At 40.9% G+C, this 17,798-nt stretch overlaps 1 protein-coding gene across 1 annotated transcript in view; it reads left to right on the top strand.

Moving 5' to 3' along the window:
• Positions 1-3,117: 3,117 nt before the first annotated feature.
• The window catches only part of LOC115157085 (TGF-beta receptor type-1), a 39,080-nt gene continuing 24,399 nt past the window's right edge, over positions 3,118-17,798 (top strand). Inside the window, exon 1 of the mRNA XM_029704996.1 lies at positions 3,118-3,253. Coding sequence (XP_029560856.1) covers positions 3,178-3,253 — 76 coding nt within the window. The 5' untranslated portion in view covers positions 3,118-3,177. The remainder of the gene's footprint in view (positions 3,254-17,798) is intronic.

Below are 17,798 nucleotides of genomic sequence, written 5' to 3'. Positions count from 1 at the left end.
CATGATACCCTTTGTTGGCATAATTGATCTCTTTCAGGCAGAGAGTACACCTGGCATACCCCTTTTTATCCACTGTATTGAAAAATTGAGAGCGGGAAAGTGTGGTGTTCCTTCCAACTCTATAGTGGCTTCCAGTTTATGCCAGGCACAGCTCCAACTACACTTGATCCCTGAATCAACTTGTTTAACAAGCAATGCCTCATTTTCACCTAATTCTTTCATTCAAAAAAAATTAACCACATACTGTAGAGGGAAAACAGTTCACAGATAGTACTCTAGTTAACTTGTTAACATTTCACACAGATTGCAAGGGTCCTGTAAGCATCTAACGCATTATAACTTGAGGAATGGCAAGGAGTCGTATACCAGTTAATACTATAGCGAATGGTTAGGTTACTAAGGTTAGTTAACCTGATGTTGTAACGTTAGCTAGCTAACGTTAGCCATGTGACCTTAGCCGTCTAGGCCAGCAGATTTTCACACCATAAACTCAAGTATTTGATCAGTTAATCTCTCTTGGGCAGGTGGGACGCTACCGTCCCACCCACGGTTCACACTATTCAACAGCCAGTGAAAAATCAGAGCGCCAAATTCAAAACCACAAAATGTCATAATTCAAAGTTCTCAAATATACGACTATTTTACACCATTTTAAAGATACACGTCTCCTTAATGTAACCACATTGTCCGATTTCAAAAAGGCTTTACGGCAAAAGCATAAAGTTAGATTATGTTAGGACAGGTACAACACAAGAAAAACCACACAGCCATTTTCCTAGCAAGGACAGGTGTCACAAATACCACATTCAGCTAAAATTATGCACTAACCTTTGACGATCTTCATCAGATGACACTCCTAGGACATCATGTTACACAATACATGCATTTTGTGTTCGATAAAGTTTATATTTATATCCATAAACCCCATTTTACATTGGCACGTGATGTTCAGAAAATATTTTGCCTCCAATACTGCCGGTGAATCAGCACAACAATTTACAAAAATACTCATCATAAACGTTGATAAAATATTACCGTTATTCAAAGAATTATAGATGAACATCTCCTTTATGCAACCGCTGTGACAGATTTCAAAAAAGCTTCACGGGGAAAGCACACTTTGCAATAATCTGAGCAATACAGATACCCGCCATTTTGGAGTCATCTAAAATCATAAATAGCATTATAAATATTCACTTACCTTTGATCTTCATCAGAAGGCACTTCCAGGAATCCCAGGTCCACAATAAATGTTGTTTTGTTCGATAAAGTCCATCATTTATGTCCAAATACCCCCTTGTTGTTAGCGCGTTCAGTAAGCTACTCCAAGTGTAGGAAGCACGGCCAAAATGTCACGACGAAAAGTTTAAAAAAAGTTATATTTACGTTCGTTCAAACATGTCAAACGTTGTATAGCATCAATCTTTAGGGCCTTTTTAACTTAGAACATCAATAATATTCCAACCGGACGATTCCAATGTCTTAAATTGTTTTGGAACACAGCTAACTCTCATGTGAATGCGCGCCAATGAACTCATGTGCTTTCCTGAGTCAACAACTTCCAACTTCCTCTGTTCGCTCTCTGTTCATCATAGACGCCTCAAACAACTTTCTAAAGACTGTTGACATCTAGTGGAAGCCTTAGGAAGTGCAAAATGAACCCTAAGTCACTGTGTTCGATAGGCAATGACTTGAAAGGACTACAAGCTCCAGATTTCCGACTTCCTGGTTACATTTTTCTCAGGTTTTTGCCTGCCATATGAGTTCTGTTATACTCAGACATCATTCAAACAGTTTTAGAAACTTCTGATTGTTTTCTATCCAAATCTAATAATAATATGCATATTCAAGTTCCTGGGCCCGAGTAGTAGGCCGTTTAATTTGGGTACGTTTTTCATCCGGCCGTGAAAATACTGCCCCCTATAGTGAAGAGGTTAACTTCCTGCCTTATGTCTTGAGACGTTGCTTCAATATATCCACAGTTCTATTTTTGTGAGGAATAACTTGACTGGCCTGCAAAGAGCCCTGACCTGAACCCCATTGAATACGACAAGCTGGTGTCCACATACTTTTGGTAATGTAATGTATCTGGCTGTCTCCCCCGCCCCTTCACTTCAATGGTGGGCTGAGAATAACTTTCCTTGTCTCGAAATATTAAAATAGAGTGAAGGACAGAATAGTTTGACTGCTCCCTGCCTGGTGTTACTTTTCATCAGGCTCTGTACTCTAGTTTCTCTCTGTTCAATAGCTTTTGTCTCTTGAGGAAGAAGACAAGCTATCAGGACATTCCATATTCAGGTTTTATTCTCTGTGTGTAGAACTACGTTGAGCTCAGTAATAGTGTTTTGATTTACATAGACCTTCTATTCTTGTTCTCAGCTGAATTGCTCACCTGGGTGTGCAGGCAGATGTACTGCCTGAGCCCTGGTCAAAGGACTTGCACTATATAGGAAATTGGGTTTCATTTAGGAGTGGGATGCAGCCATATTTTGTCAGCTGGATAAATATTTCATCATGTTATTTCCAGATTATTTATTTAGAAGTGGTGCCTGTACACAAAGCGAGATCCATACAGAAATGGTTTAGTCGAGATCGGTGTGGAAGAACCTGACTGGCCTGCATAGAGCCCTGACCTCAACTCCATCGAACACCTTTGGGATGAATTGGAACACCGACTGCAAGCCAGGCCTAATCGCCCAACATCAGTGCCCGACCTCACTAATGCTCTTGTGGCTGAATGGAGGCAAATCCCCACAACACTGTTCTAGTGGAAAGCCTTCCCAGAATAGTGTAGGATATTATAGCAGCAAAGGGGGACCAACTCCATATTAATGCCCATGATTTTGGAATTATATGTTAGATGAGGCAGTGTCCACATACGTTTGGTCATGTAGCGTATGTTGACACTGCCATGTTAATCTGAGCCTTGCTGTTGGGAAACCACTACAGTGGCCGACTTTCGGCTGTCGCAGATGCACCTCCGCTGACTTCATTCATTGATTTTCGACTACGGTCTGTAAGCTTGAACACGCCCAGTGTGAGAAGGGGTTTTATGGGCGGTTGGGGGTGTTCCATGTGGGCGGGGTATTTTCGCGTTGTTGGCAATCAGACCATTTTTTTTCTTCCTCCAAGCAAAGAATACAGAAGTTGGTGAGAAATTGCCCAGAGTAATTTGTTATGACAATGGATACAATACGCTGTTATTTCATATTTTTGGTCGTGTTTCTTGGAGCAGGAATTCACATATCCATTGGTAAGTGATGCAGACACTGCCGTATATGGCTTTAGACACAGAATTATGATTCTCAAGTTAGATTTTCACACTTGGTTTTGTTTTCAATAATTGTGTTTTCAAACATGGCGCAGGTCATGGGGAACCGAGCTGCCAGGAATGGTTATTGTTAAGCAAATGACCAGGCGAGAAAGCGGGGGAGAAAACGAATAAAAAGTCACTTGCACGAAAATGGCCTCAGTTGCCTATAGTTTAGGACTAGGAGGTGCCTTGGCCAGACATTTATATCCCGATGTGTTGAAGTGGCTGATATGTTGTCTAGCAAAAGAGAGACTCGACAATTGCTCTCTTTCGGTACTTGGTCCATTTGTGACATCGCGCGCGGTGAAGTCGATTTGTCCAGTATATATTTTTTTTGGTCAACATAGTTGTTTGAGTCATAGGACGAGCGAACCGAATGAATAGAATCAGCACATATGAGCTGTTGAAAACGTGACAGTTTTATACTTGTTACAATGTGGTACAGTTTCCAGATAATTATTATAATGGAAGCGTGATAGGGAGGCGACATTGTAGTCTATTGGATCATACAATGCACCCGCTTGTCTGCTGAGGATATGTAGTGTCTCTAGAGATCGAAAAAGCTCGTCATAACTTCTTTCGTTGTATTCGACAAGTGCTATCTGAAGACATTAGTCCAAAGAGCACATTATCATCTAAAATGTCTAAATAGTCGATTATTGATAAGGACTCACGTAGGTAGATCAATATGTAGCCTAGGCTAAGCCCCTTTAGGCTATTTAACGTTAGATACACTGTTGCAAATAACTGACTACCGAATGACCCGTTTACCAGATACAAATCGTATGCTTTGATACAGAATATTGGAGGCGTATCGATTCAAGACGTGGTGTTTCTGATAATTGACTAACAAGGAATGATTACTTAGGCTACCAAACATACTCTACGTGCCTGCTGAAGCGTCCATGGATGCTGGAGGTGCATGTAGACTACATTGACATTGTAACCCACGAGTTGTTGCCCGAGGCAACAATTTATATATTTTTCAGCTTCTCCATTGAAGCTTTGCTATAGCAAAATTACCTTGTCACAGTATAGTCATCTCGATTTCCAATTCTAAAATTGTGCAGGGAATTTTTTTTTAACGGATGGATAGGAGATGTAGTCTAGAGATGAGAAGGTTATAGTAAATGAAGCCATAACGTGTTTAATCTTAATCGCAAACCAATTCACGGAGTAGGCTCGTGGAAACAAAGCATCCCATCTGTATGAGGAATGGTGATGGGCTCCATTTGTCCACTGATGGGCAGAGCTGAGAACGGCTCATCCATACATGCCTTCAATGTACAGAGAGCACAAATTCTCCAGCACAAGCATCCCTGTGTAGGGTGTCTTGTAATGGATGACTAGAGGAGAGGAAAGCAGGGACATGATCAGAAACATGATCTAGTTTTCTGCTGTAATATGTCATAGGTTCATAAATGAGTAATGTTATTTTGCATGGTTAGATCTCATCTGGTCCATGCCTATCAGTGTACTGTGCTGAGATGTGAATAGGTCTATATGTAATTTCCATAATGTCACTTACAAACCTATAGTCCACCATAGGGAATAAACCCTCCTCAGAGCCATTCCACAGTGTGCACAGAGGGATGGAGTTCTGTGAACCAATTGAATGGGTCTTTCGATGTCATTTCAGCCATCCACGACGCCCACCATCTCAGATTGTATCTGTAGTTAGAAAGAGATCAGATTAGCATTCCTGCAAAATTTTGTTGAAATATAATTTGATCTCTGATAAATTAAGGTAATTGATTCCACACAAATTTGCCATTTTTAAATTATAGGATTCATATGCTAATTCAGAGACTTTCCTCAATTGGCCCAGACCAGACCTAATATTTAATCCAAATTGATTTATTCTAAAGTGATGTCACAGGTGCCAAATACAGCAGGTGTGGACCTTACAGTGAAATGCTTACTTACAAGCTCTTAACCAACAATGCAGTTAAGAAAAATAGAAATATAACAAATAATTAAGGAGCAACAATAAAATAGTAGCGAGGCTAATATACAGGGGGTACCGGTACAGAGTCAATGTGTGGGGGCACTGGTTAGGTGAGGTAATTGAGGTAGTATGTAGGTAGAGGTAAAGTGACTATGCATGGATAATAAACAGAGTAGCAGCAGCGTAAAAATGGGGTGTGGGGACAAAGAAAATAGTCAGGGTAGCCATTTGATTAACTGTTCAAGAGTCTTATGGCTTGGGGGTTGATGCTGTTAAGAAGCCTTTTTGACCTAAACTAGGTGCTCTGGGACCGCTTGCCGTGCGGTAGTAGAGAGAACAATCTATGACTAGGGTGGCTGGAGTCTTTGGCAATTTTTTGGGCCTTCCTATGACACCGACTGGTATAGAGGTCCTAGATTACAGGAAGCTTGATATACTGGGCCGTACACACTACCCTCTGTAGTGCCTTTCGGTCAGAGGCCAAGCAGTTGCCATACCAGGCGGTGATGCAACCAGTCAGGATGCTCTCGATGGTGCAGCTGTAGAACATTTTGAGCATGTGAGGACCCGTGCCAAATCTTTTCAGTCTTCGGAGGGGGAATAGGCGTTATCGTACCCTCTTCACAACTGTCTTGGTGTGTTTGGACCGTGATGGTTTGTTGGTGATGTGGACACCAAGGAAGTTGAAGCTCTCAACCTACTCCACTACTCCACTACAGCCCCGTCAATGAGAATGGGGGTGTGCTCGGCCCTCCTTTTTCGGTAATCCACAATCATCTCCTTTGTCTTGATCACGTTGAGGGAGAGGTTGTTATCCTGGCACTACACTGCCAGGTCTCAGCCTATAGGGAGGAGGTCAGTCTATATCATTGTCAGTGGTCAGGCCTACCACTGTTGTGTCGTCAGCAAACTTAATGATTGTGTTGGAGTCGTACTTGGCCATGCAGTCATGGGTGAACAGGGAGTGCAGGAGGGGACCGAGCACGCACCCCTGAGGGGCTCCTGTGTTGAGGATCAGCGTGGCAGATGTGTTACCTACCCTTACCACCTGGGGGCGGCCTGTCTGGAAGTCCAGGATCCAGTTGCAAAGGGAGGTGTTTAGTCCCAGGATCCTTAGCTTAGTGATGAACTTTGAGGGCACTATGGTGTTGAACGCTGAGCTGTAGTCAATAAATAGCATTCTCATGTAGGTGATCCTTTTGTCCAAGTGGGAAAGGGGAGTGTGGAGTGCAATAGAGATTGCGTCATCTGTGGATCTGTCTTGCATACCGCCCCGACAGCTCTGCCACATCTGAGCGTCGGAGCCGGTGTAGTACGATTCGATCTTAGTCCTGTATTGATGCTTTGACTGTTTGATGGTTCGTTGGAGGGCATAGCAGGATTTCTTATAAGTGTCCGGGTTAGAGTCCCGCTCCTTGAAACCAGCAGCTTTACCCTTTAGCTCAGTGCGGATGTAATCCATGGCTTCTGGTTGGGGTATGTACATACAGTCACTGTGGGGACAACGTCATCAATGCACTTATTGATGAAGCCAGTGACTTATGTACTCCTCAATGCCATTGGAAGAATCCCAGAACATATTCCACTCTGTGCTAGCAAAACAGTCATTTAGCTTAGCATCTGTGTCCTCTGAACACTTCCTTATTGAGCGACTCACTGGTTCTTCCTGCTTTAGTTTTTGCTTGTAAGCAGGAATCAGATTGATATGGTCGGATTTGCCAAATGGAGGGCAAGGTAGAGCTTTGTACCTGTCTCTGTGTGTGGAGTAAAGGTGGTCCAGTTTGTTCCCCCCCCCCCCCCCCCCCCCTTCTGGTTGCACATTATACATGCTGGCAGAAATGAGGTAAAACAGATTTAAGTTTCCCTGCATTAAAGTCCTCGGCTTCTAGGAGCGCTGCCTCTGGGTGAGCATTTTTCTGTTTTCTTATGGCCCTATACAGCTCGTTGAGTGCCGTCTTAGTGCCAGCATCGGTTTGTGGTGCTATATAGACAGCTACGAAAAATATACAGTTGTAGTCAGAAGTTTATGTACACCTTAGCCAAATACATTTTAAACTCAGTTTTTCACAATTTCTGATAGCCCCACCATCGAGAACATCCTGAACGGTTGCATCACTGCTTGGTATGGCAACTGCTCGGCATCTGACCATAAGGCACTACGGAGGGTAGTACATACGGCCCAGTACATCACTGGGGCCAAGCTTCCTGCAATCCAGGACCTATATAATAGGCGGTGTCAGAGGATAGTGCATAAAAGTCCAGTCACCCGCACGGCAAGTGGTACCGGAGCGCCAAGTCTAGGACCAAAAGGCTCCTTAACAGCTTCTACCCCCAAGCCATAAGACTGCTGAACAACTAATCAAATGGCCATCAGACTATTACATTGACACCCCCCCTTCCATTTGTTTTGTACACTGCTGCTACTCGCTGTTTTATTATCTATGCATAGTCACTTCACCCCTACCTACATGTACAAATGACCTCTAACCTGTACCCCAGCACACTGACTCAGTACCGGTAGCCTCGTTATTGCGTTTTATATTTTTTTGCTTTATTTGGTAAATATTTTATTAACTCTTCTTGAACTGCACTGTTGGTAAAGGGCTTATAAGTAAGCATTTCACGGTTAGGTCCATACTTGTTGTATTTGGCGCATGTGACAAAGTTTGATTTGATTAACCACGTTTCCATCCACATCATACTGTATTAAAAAAATCACAACAGCTGTGATGGAATTCAGATTCTACATGCTGAGATCTTTTTGTGTCAGAAAAATGAATTGTGCGAGAAATGTCGGTGGAAACGCCATATAATAACCATCATATCGAAGTAAAGTCATAAGGTGTGTGTGTGTGGTCCTCCCACTACGACTTGGGAACAATGCGGTTTATTAGGCTACAGATTAAATAAGTTATGATGAACTTCACAGGGTGGTGAAAGTGCACGTTGATGAGCTTGATGCTCCTTTCCTATAAATATAGAGGTTCTTATTCTGGTGACATGATCGATGCTTGAATGCCGTATGACAAATATTCTTGCTCTTTTCCATAGTAATCTCATCCATGTAAACTAGCCTACTTGATGTATATGCAAGCTGTTGGCTAGAGAGCACCTGCTACAGTATTTAACACAAGTTAGTGTTGAAAATACAATGGAAACACAACTTTAAATTATGGAACATGAATTTAAGTGAAAAGTACATTGTGTACACCATGTCATCGCGCACTGATTTTTATCCAGAACAAGCGTGTTTGGAAATGCACCACTGGTTGGAAAACGTGCACATTTTTTATGCGGATTTTAGAATATTCACATGAAAATCTGCCGCCAATTGGATGGAAACATATCTATTGTTAGATATTTTTGTTGATCCAAATCAGATATTATGTACTTTAATATTTATTGAATATTATATGAATCCTTTCATTTAAAATGGCCAATTTGGGTGTAATCATTTAGCTTAATTTACCAGAGAAATTATATTTCAACAAAATAATGTTGCAAGAATGCTAATCTTATGTTTCTTGCAGAAATTATTTCAGAACAATCTGAGATCAAATACAATTTTATTGGTCGTGTACACAATTTAGCAGGTTTTGTGGCGGGTGCAGCGAAATGCTTATTTTCCTAATAATCAATGCAGTAAATGTCTACAAAATAATAAAAAATTGAGATGGTAGGTGTCAATCCTTGTGTTTTTTGAGATGAAACGACACAGATTTCACATCAATTGACAACCAATATTTCTCATCAACAAAGGCTTTGTTAGTGAATGCTTCTGCTCCACATATTGAATAAAGATGGTCGGGCCAGTACAAATGTATAGAATTTCTTACATTTTATTTCGTAACACCAGCCTCAAGGACACATATTTTGGTCTCACAAAGGCTTTGTTAGCTGTCCACAAAGCTAGAATATTTCAGCCAACAAAAAAACATTGTCTGGGCTGTTGTATCCTTGACACTGCTGTTATGAAATAGCCTAAACATAAGAAATAGTCACTGCACTATATTTGTGAGTGCTGCTAACCTCTACATTCATTCTGTAAGTGTTCAATGTGGGGTGGCAGCGTAGCCTAGTGGTTAGAGCATTGGACTAGTAACCGAAAGGTTGCAAGATTGAATCCCCGAGCTGACAAGGTACAAATCTGTCGTTCTGCCCCTGAACAAGGCAGTTAACCCACTGTTCCTAGGCCGTCATTGAAAATAAGAATTTGTTCTTAACTGACTTGCCTAGTTAACCTCCCTAGTCAACAGCCAGTGGAATCGCGTGGCGCGAAATACAAATACCTCAAATGCTATAACTTCAATTTCTCAAACATATGACTATTTTACACCATTTGAAAGATAAGACTCGTTAATCTAACCACATTGTCCGATTTCAAAAAGGCTTTACAGCGAAAGCAAAACATTAGATTGTCAGGAGAGTACCCTGCCAAAAATAATCACACATCCATTTTCAAAGCAAGCATATATGTCACCAAAACCACAGCTAAATGCAGCACTAACCTTTGATGATCTTCATCAGATGACACTCCTAGGACATTGTTATACAATACATGCATGTTTTGTTCAATCAAGTTCATATTTATATCAAAAACCAGCTTTTTACATTAGCATGTGATGTTCAGAACTAGCATACCCACCGCAAACTTCCGGTGAATTTACTAAATTACTCACGATTAACGTTCACAAAAAACAACCATTATTTTAAGAATTATAGATACAGAACTCCTTTATGCATTCGCTATGTCCGATTTTAAAATTGCTTTTCGGCGAAAGCACATTTTGCAATATTCTGAGTACATAGCTCAGCCATCACGGCTAGCTAATTTGACACCCGCCAAGTTTGGGGCAACCTAAACTCAGAATTACTATTAGAAAAATTGGATTACCTTTGCTGTTCTTCGTCAGAATGCACTCCCAGGACTTCTACTTCAACAACAAATGTTGTTTTGGTTCCAAATAATCCATAGTTATATCCAAATACCTCTGTTTTGTTCATGCGTTCAGGTCACTAGCCGAAGGGTAACGCACGAGCGCATATCGTGACAAAAAAAATCAAAATATTCCATTACCGTACTTTAAAATCAATTTTTATGCTATTTTTCTCATAAAATGGCGATAATATTCCAACCGGACAACGTTGTATTCATTCAGAGGAAAATAAAAAAAAATGCCGCGGTCTCATGAACGCGCATCTCCAGTCTCACTGTCCCCAGGCAGACCACTTACGAACTCTGCTCCTGTTATCTGCCCAGAGACAGGAGAAGCGTCATTCCACTTTCTGAAGGCTTTAGAGAGCCAATGGAAGCCTTAGAAAGTGTCACGTAACAGCACAGATGCTGTAATTTCGATAGAGATGCAACAGAAGGACTACAAATTGTCAGACAGGCCACTTCCTGCATGGAATCTTCTCAGGTATTTGCCTGCCATATGAGTTCTGTTATACTCACAGACACCATTCAAACAGTTTTAGAAACGTTAGAGTGTTTACTATCCAGATCTACTAATTATATGCATATTCTAGTTTCTGGGCAAGAGTAGTAACTAGATTAAATCGGGTACGTTTTTTTTATCCGGACGTGAAAATACTGCCCCCTATCCTCAACAGGTTAACGCTACAGCATGCAGTGACATTCTAGAAGATTCTGTGTTTCCAACTTTGTGGCAACAGTTTGGGGAAGGCCCTTTCCTGTTTCAGCATGACAGGGTCCCTGTGCACAAAGCGAGGTCCAGACAGAAATGGTTTGTCGAGATTGGTGTGTAAGAACTTGAACACCTTTTGGGATGAATTGGAACACCGACTGCAAGCCAGGCCTAATCACCCAACATCAGTGCCCGACCTTACTAATGCTCTTGTGGCTGAATGGAAGGAAGTCCCTGCTGCAATGTTCCAACATCTAGTGGAAAACCTTCCCAGAAGAGTGGAGACTGTTATAGCTGCAAAGGGGGACCAACTCCATATTAATGCCCATGATTTTGGAATGAGATGTTAAACGAGCAGGTGTTCACATACTTTTGATCATGTAGTATATGTTGATCTGAGCCTTGCTGTTGGAAAACCACTACAGCACTTTCGGCTGTCACAGATGCCCTTCCCCTGACTATATTCACGGACTTTCAACTACAGTTAGCCCGCTTGAACACACCCAGTGCAAGTGAGAAGGGGTTGGGTATGATTGAGTGGTTAGGGGTGTTCCATGTGGGTGGGGTATATTTGTGTTGTTGGCTAATCTGACAATTTAAATTTTTTCCTCAACGCAAAGACTACAGAAGTTGCGTGTGATTGATTGCCCAGAGTAATTTCGTATGACAATGGATACAGTGCGCTGTTTCTTGAAGCATCAATTCACATATCCATCGCTAAGTGATCCAGTCACTGCCGTATATGGCTTTAGACACAGAATTGTGATTCTCAAGTTAGATTTTCACACTTGCTTTTTGTTTTCAAGAATTGTGTTTTCAAACATGGCGCAGGTCATGGGGAACCGAGCTGCCAGGAATGGTTATTGTTAAGCAAATGAGCAGGTGAGAAAGCGGGGGAGAAAACGGTGGGCTGAGAAGAACTCCTGTGTTCACAACTCACGTTCGCTATCCACATCATGACATTTTAATACTCTATCCCTGTTCTGGATAAAACTTTACACTTACTTTCCCTGTCTCTAATTATTCAAATAGAGAGAAGGACAGGATAGTTTGATACTGCTCCAAGCCTGGTGTTACTTTTCATCTAGTTTCTCTCTGTTCAATAGCTTTTGTCTCTTGGGGAAAAAGACTGGCTGACATTCCATATTCAGGATTATTCTCTGTGTGTAGAACTACATTGAGCTCAGTAATAGTGTTTTGATTTACAAAGACCTGTTCTTGTTCTCAGTTGAAATGCTCACCTGAGTGTGCAGGCAGATCCCAAATTGCACCCTATTCCTTATAGGAAATATGGTGCCATAGTTTGTCAGCTGGATAAATATTTAATCATGTTATTCCAGATTTATTCATAAGTGGTGCCTGTGAATCGAGACCATCCGTCTGCACTGCCAACAACTATAACAAGTTAAACTGACAAATGTTATTTAGTTTCACATTTCTGTACAAGTGCCTTACAGCTCAGCATTTCTCTGCTCGCAAAAAAAAATGAATTAAACTAAGCAAGTTAGGGTTTTTATTGTACTTGGACCAACTCGGGAAATAATGTTTCCTCTGAAATTGGTTGTGTTGGTTGGTGAGCTATAAGGACAATATGGTTTACCAGGACAGGGGGAAGTGGAAACACAAATGTGATCTCAGAAGTAAATTGTTGGCATTGTAGGATTCCACAGTAGTCAAATATCCTTTTACCCTTGAGCAAAGCAATTTTATATGAATTATCGATTCATATAAAATATTTATAGAGGAGCAAAGACTGCTCTTTAGAGACTGACAACACAATTAGTCACTAAGCTAAGGGCAAAACATTGGGTGTTTCTCGAAATGCATACTACCGTGCTCCGAGTACAGCAGGGTTGGAGTATGAGTCCAAATCATAGTAAGTCTATAGGGCTAACTGGCTAGCTCCTGCTGTTAGCTAGCCAGATGACCATGAATAATTCTTAGCTAGCTACCCACAAAGATTTAACATATCTAACTTGCATAAGATTAGTTTTAGGTCATTTTTTTCTTGTTGAACTATCTGGTAAGCTATATTTTAATTGTAATATTGTAGCTAACTGATAGTTATGAAGTAAAATGTTTGCTTTGTGTACTGTATATCATGTTTAGTCTTTATTGCCATTTTTCTGGCTGGAAGAAGCTTCAGGGAATGGGTACGTCCGTAGTAAGTCAACAGGGCTGGTTAGCTAGCTACCTACGAAAAATTTACATCTACCTTGCAGAACCTTAGCTTTAGGTCGTTTTAGCTAGCTAGATTATGATTCACATATAGCTAGCTGATAATTATGAAGTAGAACTTTTGTTTTGCGTATATCTTGTTTCATCTCTATTGTTGCCATTGCCTTGGCTAGAAGAAGGTTCAGTAAATGGGGAGGTGCAGTGTGAGGTAATATAGTAGGTGCTGCTCCAACAGTGGAGGCTGCTGAGAGGAGGACGGCTCATAGTAATGGCTGGAATGGCGAAAATGGAATGGTATCAAAGATGTGGTTTCCATGTGGTTGATACCATTTTATTAACTCCATTTCAGCCATTATGAGTCGTGCTCCCCTCAGCAGCCTCCACTCTTCTCAAATGTAATGTTTTATGCGTTCTCCACACTCTCTCGCCCTCACAAGAACATACTCAATGAATGCACTCGGAGCATGGTAGTATGCATATTGACAAACACCCAATGATACTTATAAAGCCATTGTTTTCTCCCGAAACCACTGTCTAGAGGGTGTATGGAGGAACATGTGTTTTTGAAAGCTTGTTTTGGAGTGGCTTCTCCATATGTGTGGCTGTCTTCCAGTTCAGTGTGACTCACAGGGTGGATTTGGAGCAGACCAGTGTCTGTATTAGGCTGACTTTTTATTTTCTCCAGACTTGGCTGTCTGTCACTTCCTCTACAGGCAGAGCAGGCAAATTGAATAATACTTCAGCAGAAAACACATTCAGCAGAAGCCCAACAGAGTCCATTGAAGTACATCAAGTCAAAAGCTATACACTTGGCTTTGTGTTCCAGCTCTAAAATCTATCTAGGTTTGTGTTAAATTAGGTAATCTCAGTGTACTAGCATCAGCTAGTCCAAATAGGCTCAGACCTACTGAATTACTCTGAGGTCCCTAAAGTCATGAATGGGCAAGGAACAGGCCACGACCAGACATCTGCTGAAATCAGGCCTTGCCACACACACACACACACACACACACACACACACACACACACACACACACACACTGGTGAGGACAAAAGAGCTTCAATCAGGGTGATGGAGCAGAGCAGCAGGGCTGTGACCTGACTATGGAAATGAATGTAGAGCTGTCAGCTCAGTGGAGTCAGACACACAGGGAGGGAGCAGCAGCTGATCAGTGTGACCAACACAACAACAGCGTCAGATTAAGATTAAAACTCTCTCTCGTGTGTCACAATTACCTCAGTGTCCATTGTCCATGAGATGCCAGAATCATCAGTGTAGATGGGTATTCTTGATTGTCACTTCTGTGAATCAAAGGTAATGGAGTTTGGCTATGCTAATTTCTGTTAATGCATTCAATATATATTATTATTCCTTTAACCGTTCTCATTATCAGAGTGGACACGTTGTTTGCAGAGCGACAACCTATACAACACAGTTTTGGTTTATTTCATTCCATTTTACGAGTTTTGTCAATTTAGTAATTTTCTTTTGTTTGGAGCGCTCCTGTCAATGTTGAGTAAGGACGTCTAGAAGTAGGCCTATAGGCTACCTGGCAAGCGTGCCATTGTAGGCATTAAGTGTGCCCATTTGGGGATCTGATAATATTTCTGATTGGCTTAACACACCACCACTAATGAGCTGTGAAGCTTCTCAAAGTAATATTTTCTTCACTGCAAATGGCAAGCAAACTAAGTCTGTTTTTACATCCATTGAGATTGACAATAGTTCCTCAATGTAGTTGTAAGATCTTTCCAGCTCTCTCCCTTTCGATAACCACTCAGTGTGAAAGGGAAAAATGTCAAGCTCTGATCCAGTGGAAATTTTATAAAATAAGCCTACCTGATTATTTCTTATTAGTGCTTAACTTGGAGAGAAATAGGTTCTGGTACTCATTTTGGGTGCTGGTAAAGTTTGTATTTAGGTGCAGGAGCTCCACAATACTTTTAAGCTAATATTCTATAAGAGGAACTGGAGCTCAAACAGTAGAACATTTGAGGTGTTGATACTCTGCTCCAGTGAGCTCCTGTCCAAGTCAAGCACTGCTTCTTATCCCTTGCGCAAATAGCCCACAGCTGTGTCTGTCCCAAGCTCACTGGTGTGGGAAACTGAGTGCCCAGAATATTTTATACAATGTTGCAAGTTCAGCAATATTTAATACAATGTTGCAAATTCTCACAAGCTTCAGGGACTCAAATTAATAGTTGATACAATGTTTCAAGTTCAGGCCATGCGAAGCCAATGTGATTTATAGGATACCTGCAGGCTGCTGTTTTTATTTGTTGGCTTTATGTAGGATATTTTTACACATTTGACAATAGAAGTTACTTTTTAGGTTTATCATTTTAATTTAGGTTTGGATAGAATTTTGATTAACCACGACAATGATTTTGAGATGAAGACTATTATAAATTAAATGAAACTGTTCCACGAAAAATGTGCATATGAAAACCATATCTGGCACGCAGATCGGTAGAAATAGTAACATAAATTCGCATTCCACATGAAAAAGCTTACCAACTCCTCGTGTAGCCTATTACCGGCAACTTCAGGAGAGTAGTGACAGAATCTGTGAAAGCCAGCAGGAGAGGAAGGAGAATGTTTTGTTTGTTTGTTTTGGTCAGGTTAAGTTTTTTTTTCTTTTTTTTCCCCCTTCTGGTTATCTAGATCTCTGGCTCTCTCATCTTATTTCATCAAACAGTAAGCCTAAAGCATCAGATAAGCTCAATGCATATAGTTGATTTTATTAAAACACATACGGTGTGTCCATATATACCCTGAAGTCCAAGGAACTCTCCGTCGATCTCCGAGATAAAATCAGGATGAGGCGTATATTTGGGGAAGGGTATACAACTATTTCTAGTGTTGAACGTTTCCAAGAGCACAGTGGTCTCCATTGGGAAATGGAAAAAAATATGGAACTACCCAGACTCTGCCTAGAGTTGGCTGTCTGACCAAACTGGGCAAGAAGCACTTTAGTCAGGGAGGTGTCCAAGCACCCAATAACCACTGACAGAACTACAGAGTTCCTTGGATGAGATGGGAGAACCTGCCAGAAGGACAACAGTCTCTACAGCACTTCACCAATCTGGACTTTATGGGAGAGTGGCCAGACGGAAGCCACTTCTGGGGAGAAAAAGGCACATGATAGCAAATCTGGAGTTTGCAAAAAGGCACATGAAAGCCTCTGAGCATAAGGCAAAAGATTCTGTGGTCTAAGACAAATTGAACTCTGGCTTAAATGCAAAGTGCTGTGTTTGGAGAAGCAGGCACAGCTCATCACCTGTCCTTACACCATCACTACCGTAAAGCATAGTGGTGGCAGCGTCATGCTATTGCGATGCTCTACCTTCTGGTAGATGGAAAGGCTTTCCCAAAAATGTTCTCAATTACATTTTAGACATCCACGCCAGTAGAAATCAACTTTTTCGAGCTGAAAGACGATGGCCAGAGCTTACGCATTATGTTGCACAACGATGTAATTCAGTAAGTCATAGTTTTAGTCAAAGTGTGATATATTCAGGCTTGAAGTGCCAAATCCAAATGTGTGACTTCGGATGTTTCCGGGAGTCTTGCCTGTCTTTTTCTATGAGATGTGCAAATTATTTTCAGCCTACGTTTCAGGGATGGGTTTTATATATTAATCAGAAACACCTGCTGCAAAGTTCTTCCTATTCACAAGTCATCTGTAGCCTTAGTTTCCACTAGCTAAAACAACCACAAAGTCAAAATTTGCTAAATCATACAAATTTTATGAAAAGAAAAAGGATATGCTAAGGTTAGCCGTGCAGTTGAGTTAGGTTTAAAATCCAATTTAAGAGATTTGGGTGGAGATTTTTCTTTAAGATCAATGAAATGTATTACTTTGTGGCCTGTTTAATCTAGGGGGCAGTATTGAGAATTTTGGAAAAAAATATGTGCCCATTTTTAACTGCCTCCTACACCAACTCAGAAGCTAGAATATGCATATTATTGTTCAGGTTTGGATAGAAAACACTCTGAATTTTCTAAAACAGTTTGAATGGTGTCTGTAAGTATAACAAAACTCATATTGCAGGCAAAAACCTGTGAAAAATAGATTTTAAAAAAATGAATTTTGTGACTGTACTATTTAGTGTCATTGTTTTATAGATACCATAGTGAGAAAGGATTCAGTTCGCAACTCCTAAGGCTTCCACTAGATGTCAACGATCTTTATAAAGTTTTTTGACGCATCTGTGATTTAATACAGACCGAATTAGAATGCTTACAAGTTGACACGTCATCACTTCATTTTTTGCGCCTGCGCATAAATCTGAGAAGAGTGTCTTTGTCATAATCGTTTATTCTAGACACTTGATAGGTTGTGTGAAAATATTACTGATGTTTACTGATGTTTCACGTTAAAAATGGACCAAAAGATTAATGCTAAACAACGTTTGACATGTTTGAACAAACGTAAATAGATTATTTACTAGGTTTTCTTTAGCTTTTCGGCGTGACTTTACACTGCCCACCTCATTTTGTGGGAGCCTACTGAACGCTAACTATTTGGACATAAATTATGAACTTTGTCAAAAGAAACCACATTTGTTCTGGACCTGGGATCGCTGGCAGCGCCTTCTGATGGAGGTAATCAAAGGTAAGGGGATATTTAGAATGTTATTATCGATATTAGATGATGCTAATGCTAACTGTATAGCTTAGCTTATAGCTTAGCTTGCTGTTGTTAGC

This window comes from Salmo trutta, chromosome 21 (genome assembly GCF_901001165.1).
Source record: "Salmo trutta chromosome 21, fSalTru1.1, whole genome shotgun sequence".
Lineage (NCBI taxonomy): Eukaryota > Metazoa > Chordata > Actinopteri > Salmoniformes > Salmonidae > Salmo > Salmo trutta.
The sequence above is the reverse complement of the archived record's forward strand: the minus strand, read 5'-3'. Positions and strand labels throughout refer to the sequence as shown.